This window comes from Phaethon aethereus, assembly GCF_964289735.1.
Source record: "Phaethon aethereus genome assembly, chromosome: 14".
NCBI classification, from domain to species: Eukaryota; Metazoa; Chordata; class Aves; order Phaethontiformes; family Phaethontidae; genus Phaethon; species Phaethon aethereus.
Window position 1 is genome coordinate 11,809,401 of NC_138590.1, and position 7,886 is coordinate 11,817,286.

Consider the following 7,886-nt stretch of genomic DNA (forward strand, 5'->3'; position numbering starts at 1 on the left):
CTAAGCAAGAACTCTTTAGAAGATGAAAAGGTTTGTATCACATAAGACTGAAGACTGGCCCAGCACAGATAAGTACTTGGCTTGACACCAGCAAGACTCTGCCCTACTACACCCCTTAGACTGCAATGCAAGGTCCAGGTGCTCTTCTTCTTTCCCTGATTTTCAGAGAAGTCAGAGACAGAATCCCTCACCTATGCCAGCAAGTGGCCTGTTTCAGATGTTATAAAGAAGTGGAAAGGGGTAATAACGATAATCACCTGGTTGGTAATTTAGTCCCTTCCTCTCCTCGGCCGGGATCGGCTCCTGAGGTATGTTTGCGACGGCTTTAGCCAGTCAGTTATGCTGCAGCAACCGAAACGTTTGGGTAGATAAAGGGCTGAGGCATTAAGGCTGTGGTCGTGAGCAGTGACGCATGAAACTGGAGAAGGCAAACCAGCAGTGCTGCGAGGGGCAGAACTGTGATTTTGAACGGCGCTGCAGCTGGTTGACTTGATAACTAAATTATATGAGAGGCTGCATCGTGAGCTCACCCTTAATAGACACCTGAGAATTCACCCGTCAGTCACGGTTTCTCTGCTGTGTGGATTTTAAGGTGTTTAGCAAGCTGCAAACTCTAATGCATCCCCAGATGCAGGGCATTCATAACATTGCTGTCCCGCAGAAACCCTCTCCCTTGCTGGCTGAGGACGTTAGTAGCATCTTTCCTCTGTTGCTAGAAAAATGTATTAAAATATTGTGTTTTTAAAATTTTCTTAATTTCTATGTCAAATTTGCTTGGAACTAGTTGCAGATTCAAAATTTACTGGGGGAACTAATAAACAGATGTATCTATACACGTTGCTCTCCTAAGCCTTGTGTCCTTAGGAAAGCGTGCTGAAATATTAAGCTTTTTCTTATCTGAACAGATATTTTGCAAATGCTGCAGCTGAACACAAATCCTTGTACAGACTCAGCTGGAAATAGAGCTCGCGTCTCCCAATTCCCAATCAAATTCCCTTCATTACCACTTGCTGTGGGAGCAGAGCCCTAACATATGTTTGTGAATGCAGAAAAAACGGGAAACATTGACAGCTAGAGTTTAAATAGTTCAAGGAGGAGAGTCAGCAGTCCTATCTGGGACTGCGCACACAGCTATGAGAACATGTCACATCGGAGCACTTCTCCACCCCAACCCAACAAATTTAGAACCATCCTCAAAAATAGCCAGGGAACAACGTATAATTGGTTTCACAGACAACACATTCTCATGCTGTGATTTATTTCGTAACGTCTAGTGAGTGTCATCACGCCGCACTCAAAGCCTCGGAGCTGGCATTCAGCGAGGGCCCAGAGAATGAAAATTACCAGCTTCCCCGATGAATCACTGCTTTGAAAATTCACCCTTGTGAGAATCCTGTGACTATTTAGAAAAAAAAAAAAGGTATTACAAGCCCGAGTCTATCACTCATATAATTAGCCCTTTCTAGGTTTGATGTGGACAGGACAGCATTCCTAAAGCACCATAAAGATGGCCAGGACCAATAATGGCTTTGGAAACGAAGTGGAAAAGTTCTCACAATTAAGGTGGGGAATGAGGACAGCTATGGACGGGCACATAAATACACAGAACAGCAGGTCTGCGTGCACACTGCGGGCTCCGGTGCTGAGACGACACCTCCCGCACAGATCGCTTGGCTTGGACTAAAGGGCTACCTGCAGCATGAAGGCTACAGGTGCCTTAGTGCTTCTCAGCCTGCTGCTGCTCTCTTTCTTCTCGGGTAAGTGATCTTCTCCCTAGCCTAGGAAAAAAAACCAAAAAACCCAAAGCTTTCCTGACAACAGCAAACTTCAGAGAGCCTTGATCACCGGATGACAGGCTTGAAGATAAAGCTGAGCAAGTAGAAAATATCTGTGGGACTTGCTCACTCGTATGACATGTTTCCACTCCTCGTGTGCCTCCGCAGTGAATAACGCAGCGGAGGTGTCACTGGGAGACGGAGCGAGCAAATTCTAAGCGGCTCTTTCAGCAGACGTACCAAAGTGTACAGAGTGTAATAACGAATTTTTTGGTGCAAATGTTCACTGGAGAGTTTTGCTGAACCAGTTATAGAAGAAACTCACTCACCTCGGGGTCATCAGCTCTTGTTTTGATCCTAAGCATCTTGGTATTTGGTGTTTTCCTTGGAGATTTGGAAACGTAATTAGATGAAAGTTTCAACTTTCATTTATGTTGCAGAGAAAAGCTTGAAAATTAAATTCAAATTTCCTCAAGGAGTCAGAACAAAGAGGGCAAATTAAAAGGATGCAGCATTTATTTATCTGGAGATTTACACATCTCTCTGATGATCTGGGGAAGCTGAATGATGATTTTTGAACATATAGGTCACGTCAGTGTTATCAATTGCTTGTGTCCAGCTGACCCAGCTCTGCAAGGTTTGTGGTGACAGTTATTGAAGAATGTGCAGAACAAGAATTATTTATACTTGTTTTTCTGTGAATAATTTGAATAAAGAATTCACTTGAGAAAATTGCAAGCTGTGCATGGAGAAAAGAGGTGAATTATTTTGTACACATTATTCATTATGAAATATTCATCTGTCTCTAATTGAGTCTTAATTGGGACTGGGTTCCATCAGAGTGCTGAAGCTTCCTTCCAAGGCCAGGCAGAATAGCAGCAAACTCTGTGATCTCCTATAAAATAAACAAATGTCAAGAGACTTCATCACAAAGTCTTGTGTAGCTGCATGTAATATTTATGAAAATTATCTAATGAGCTATTTTGTAAATAATATGCAGATAGCCACAACAGTGACTTTACAATTAACACAGCCTAGCCTAACCTGAGGACATGAGATATATGCCGGTGCCGGGATAAAACACCGAAGGGCCATACAGTTGGCAGAAGAAGCAGGGTGGGCTGATGGATGATGGTCTAGTTGACTGAGGGTTGGGTGGCATTCCCAATGCGTGGGGGCCCAAGTGTAGGACAAGGTCCTCCCGTCTCCTGCCCCGGGACCTCTCCTGCTCGGAGCCGCCTGAGCAGCGTCGCAGCCGAACCCCTGCTGCCCCGCTGCCGTGCGAGATGCTGGGTGTTTGGAACCTGCATTCAGTCCACCCTTGGGTGTCAGGCTCCCCCTCAGAGACGTCGCAGGGTCGCCCTGTGCCGCCGTGACTCAACCTACGCGCCTGACTGCGGTCTTTGCAGTGAAGAAATATAGAGAGGATGGGCTGATTACCTTCAAGCCCAGAGCCTGTGGTTACGGCGGGTATTTTTGTGCTCTCACTGACCGGCACTGCCTGTTCTGCTCTGTATCGCCCCGTGACGTCTCTTTGCACGTCGCGCGGGATGAAGTCGTTCTGGGAGAGCCGCTGGGCTGTGCTGAGGATGGCTGTAAAGCTGGCAACGGGGGTTCCTTCTCCTTCTCCACAGCACGCTCTTGTTAGCAGTACCAGCCATTTTTGCCGTTTAGAGTTGCAGGAGCCTAAAAGTCAATATAGCTTTAAAATCTCTGTTGAGCACGGCTCCGGATACGATATGGCACCTTGCTTCCCCAGGAGTGGCTGCCTTCCAGGAGATTGGGTTATGTGTCTGAGGTGCAGTTAGCAGCTGAATGACTGATTACATGGTATTTTAGTAACATTTTTCGAAAAAGCAAAATACTGAAAAGCAATTCAGATAATGTATTTCCTGCCCCCTCCTCCGCCCCACAGGATGACGGAGTAGGAAAAACCTGGTGTATGTTTCACTGTGGTTTGCATAAAGGGTTTGTCCCTTTAGTTCAGCCTCTATTTGAAAATAATGCTGATCTGTAAAATCTGTTTGGTTTTTTATTGTTTGTTTTTTTTTTTTATTCCAGATGTAGCAGGTCAAGACATTGAAGAGGTTAGTGCAGCTGTTTCTGCTTCCCGAATCTGCATTTTCTAGAGGAATGGTTTTGTAACCAAGATCTGGGTGTGTGGTAAAGAGTTTTTAATGTCTGCTGGGAGAAGGTGGGTCCTTCCAAGAAGTCCCAACACTTTTGGGAGTTCACCGTTGTTCGGGGGATGTTACGTGTGGCCACGCTGGCAAGCCGACCAGGGAAACAGGCGGTTGGTTTAGCGAATGCTGCCTGTGGTTGGGCGTAGGGTGCTGGTGCAGGGCTATGTTTGTGCGCGGCACCACTTCTGCCGGCTTCGCTCCGCTGTCCAATCTTCTCCCGAAACAAATGGGCTACTGAGAGTGTTTTATCCCCCCAAACAAGGTCCATCGCTGGGATTTGTCCAGAGATAAAATACCTGTACAGTTCCTGGACACCGTTTTGGATTCCCCATAGCCCGTGGTTTTCTCTTCCTTCCGTTGGGAAGGCGGGCGGCGCAGCAAGCACCAAGCTGGGTGCGCGGTTCCGCGAGGTGCGTGGAGCCATGCAGCGCGGAGCTAACTTGGCGCCTGATACCTGAAAGAGCACCAGCGCCGACTCTTCCACGTGCCTAGGCTAATCCACTCCCATCCTGGGGAGATCAAGACTTCTCCCAAGTGACTACAGTTTCCCTACTCAAACATGGGGAAAAAATTCCCCTGAAATACTGCTTGTGCTCATTTCTGAGAGGGCTTTTTCTTTCAGTACATAGGCGGTGTCAGCACCGCTGCTTTAGTCCTCTTGTCAGAAAAAGCGTTATATTAGTGAACTTGTATCCAATTTGGAAAGTGAAAAAGTGAGTATGGGAGTCCTGAAAGGGTGTTGTTTTTTTTTTAATTCCTTTTGCAGATTTGTAGAGAATTTGTGAACAGAAGCGTGTACTGCACGAGGGAGTCCAACCCCCACTGCGGCACGGATGGCATCACGTACGGAAACAAGTGTGCCTTCTGCAAGGCAGTGCTGTAAGTGAAAGCAGAGAATTAACACACCGAGTTGGCTCCATTTCCATGTATGTAATGATATTCTTCATGGAGGGGAAGCCCTGCATCCAGGCTGCTCCTCTTGTATGGACCAGCCCCTGAATCGTGCCAAGTGGAATATTTCCTCCTTGGAAAAGAGCTGTATTGATGCAAGTTAATTTTAATTCATTTCTAGGCTTTGCACGCTGCTGGTTGCCATGCCGAGAGGCAGCACGGGGCCGGGGAGGCGATTGCATCCTGCCTGTACCTTCTGCACGCACTAAACTGATGCACGTTTCCCACTATATGCCACAGGCCTCAACTCCCACTGCCCACACTTCTGGATACTGAGAAGTGTCTGGAAGAATGCGGGAGCTGAACTGTGCCAAATTATTCCTGAAAAGTCTGAATGGACTTTGTGGAACAAGAGACAAAATCTCAGAGGAAGAACCTGAGTTTCTCCTCCTCCTTAGCTCTGTCACCTTTTAAAGGAGATGCAATAGGAGCTAGCACCCCTCTGCTGAATGTGCTTGTAAAATATCGGGTTTTCCTTAGCAGTCCTTAACATTTGGTGCACACTCAAGGCTGCCTTACCCATGGGAAATCAGAGAAGAGCAAGGAGAGGAGAAAACAGCTCCATGTTCCCTGTGAGGCACCAGGGTACAGTCGCATGAGTCGGGCAAATGGTCCTGTTGGGACGAAGGAGCTCCTTGTCCCACACTGCTGTGCCTGCCATACCTTCTTTGTCTAAGTCTGTCTTGCTCCTTTTACAGGAGAAGTGGAGGGAAAATAAGATTGAAGCACCTGGGGAAATGCTGAGTCCTCACTGTCACGGAGCAGCAAGAGCTGCAACGGCCGCAGACGCCTGCGCACGGACACGGGACCGGCTTGCCCTTGTCTCTGCTGTCTCTGCTCAATAAAATAAAACTCAGCATGATTCTTTGGCTGGATTCCTTTTTCTGTAATACCCGGAAAAGCGCTTTGATACAGCCGTGCTAGAGCCTAATGCGCGGCTTCGCTGTACCGTGCTGTTACACCACCCTCCTCCCGGGAAGCAAGGCGATTCCCACAGCTCCCGTGGGCTGTGTCCTCCCGTCCCCAGCAGCCGCAGCTCTTCTCTCCCCGTCCTGCCTGGCAAATGGGCACACGCCTGCCGGGCAGCCAAGAAGCGCAACACGGTGGGCTCCTGCCCAGCTCTCCCCATCCCGGGGGTGGGTGGCAGCGGGCGCCTTCATTCTTTACCCAGCCTCCATAGACATGTTCCTTCCTCTCTCGGAGGTTACTGTGGGAGGGTGAGAGGAGAGCTGGTGAACAGCGTGACTGCAGATGCCTCATCTCCTTTGGAAACCAGAGACAAACAAGCTGAGGCTAGGGAATATTGCTCCACTTAAGCCTGCAACAAGAAGATGGCAGGTGGAGGCTGGTTTTAGGCAGAAGCTGCGAGGCTCTTCTTTCCAAATCCGTCTCTTTCTTCTTCGTTCTAAGAGAACGCTTTGTCTTGAAAACTGTAAGCTCACCAGCATTAGTTTACTGCTGCCAAGTGGCTTCTCATGCTAATAAAATTATATTTAGAAGAGCACCAGATTGTCTAAAGTGCCAATAATTAAAAAAAAAAAAATTTCCCTGGAGAAGAAGAGCTGTGGGCTTGCTCTCCCCACCTCTAGGATAAACTCTCCCTGAATCATACACAGACCTTGATTCCATAGGCACAGTGATTTCTATTTATTTACCATTTTCAATGCACATGAACATTATTCCTTTCTTTACTTTTCACACTGCTGCCCTCTCTCTTCTTGATGCTGGCTGGAAAATCCTTCTTTGTGCAAACATAAGAAAATGAATTCTATAGTCTCTCCCCATTCAGTGTGGAAAATTCACACGGGGAAATACTTGTGGCATCCCCTTGTTAAAACATTGGCAGCAGATCAATAGGACACCAGCTCCTTCATGTTAAACACTTAACTTTCAAAGGGAGCTTTAGATTTTATCATGAGCCTCAGGGGTCAACATATTTTGCAAGCACCTAAATGCTGAGCATCTAAACCTCTGGACCTTGTTTGGACAGAGCTTGAGCGTTTGCCTATCATGCCATAATACACGCTTTGAACTCAATTGGGGTGCAATGCCTAAAGAGAGAGGCCTTAGCAACACGCTCAGCACACCTAAAGCTGGCTTCTCTTCTGATAATTCACACTTGTGATGCCAATTCTGGTAAACCCTTTGTCATTCGGTGACTTTACAGGCAGCGTGCAGGTGGCAGCCAGCCAGCGGTTGAACCATGCAGGCAAAACTCCGCGTTGGCTGGTCTGGAGCTTCTCTCGGACCAGCTGTCCTTGAACCTGATATTTTTCCCATCCCAATTTGCTGAATTCTTGGAAAATCTGCCATCTCTTCTTGGAAGCACGCTAACGCTCTCTGTGTCCCAGCTTCTACAGCCTGGGAAAGTGCACTTGTTTGGTTTGAAATTCAGATGTTACTTTAGTAAACTCAACAGCGAGACATCCAGAACATGGATGAGGTTGAGGGGAGCAAGAAGCACCTCCTGCACAAAGACAAGTGGTCATGAAGGACATGTTTGGAAAGTAGGAGGACCTTCCTCATCAATCTTCCTGCTCAGAGCAGGATGACCTCTGCATGTCCTCTCCTACCTGACTCATCCTGCAATGATCCTATTACATTGTGTGGCTCTGGACCAGCACCATATTCAGAGCACAGGAGCAAAAAGACCCCATTTTTAAGATGGAAAGTAACATTTTAATGAGAGAGAGATATCCTTAGGCCTGAGATGGCCCTCAATGAATCAAAAAATCTCATAGCATATTCCAGTACCTAATCTTTTTTAACCTGGAGGCTGAGATAACAAGGACAGATCACAAGAGAACAGAAACTTTCAGTGCAAACAGCAAATAAAAACACCTCTGTACCTTTACAGACACAAGTACCATCTCCTCTACCTGTGGCAGGGGGAGTGGAGAATGGGAGTCATCTCCTTTGAGGACATGTTTTCCTCCAGTTGGGGACACCTCCCAAAACTTCCTCCCCAGGAGAGGCC

General features: G+C 47.2%; 1 protein-coding gene across 1 annotated transcript; it reads left to right on the top strand.

The window, feature by feature from the left end:
• Nucleotides 1-1,699: 1,699 nt before the first annotated feature.
• LOC309410095 (serine protease inhibitor Kazal-type 6-like) lies at nt 1,700-5,653 on the top strand (the record flags this gene model as incomplete). Its single annotated transcript, XM_082006425.1, has 4 exons — nt 1,700-1,757; nt 3,837-3,862; nt 4,725-4,837; nt 5,608-5,653. The coding sequence occupies 4 exons, from the start codon at nt 1,700-1,702 to the stop codon at nt 5,651-5,653; spliced, it is 243 nt and encodes an 80-aa protein (XP_081862551.1).
• Between the last annotated feature and the right edge of the window lie 2,233 nt (nt 5,654-7,886).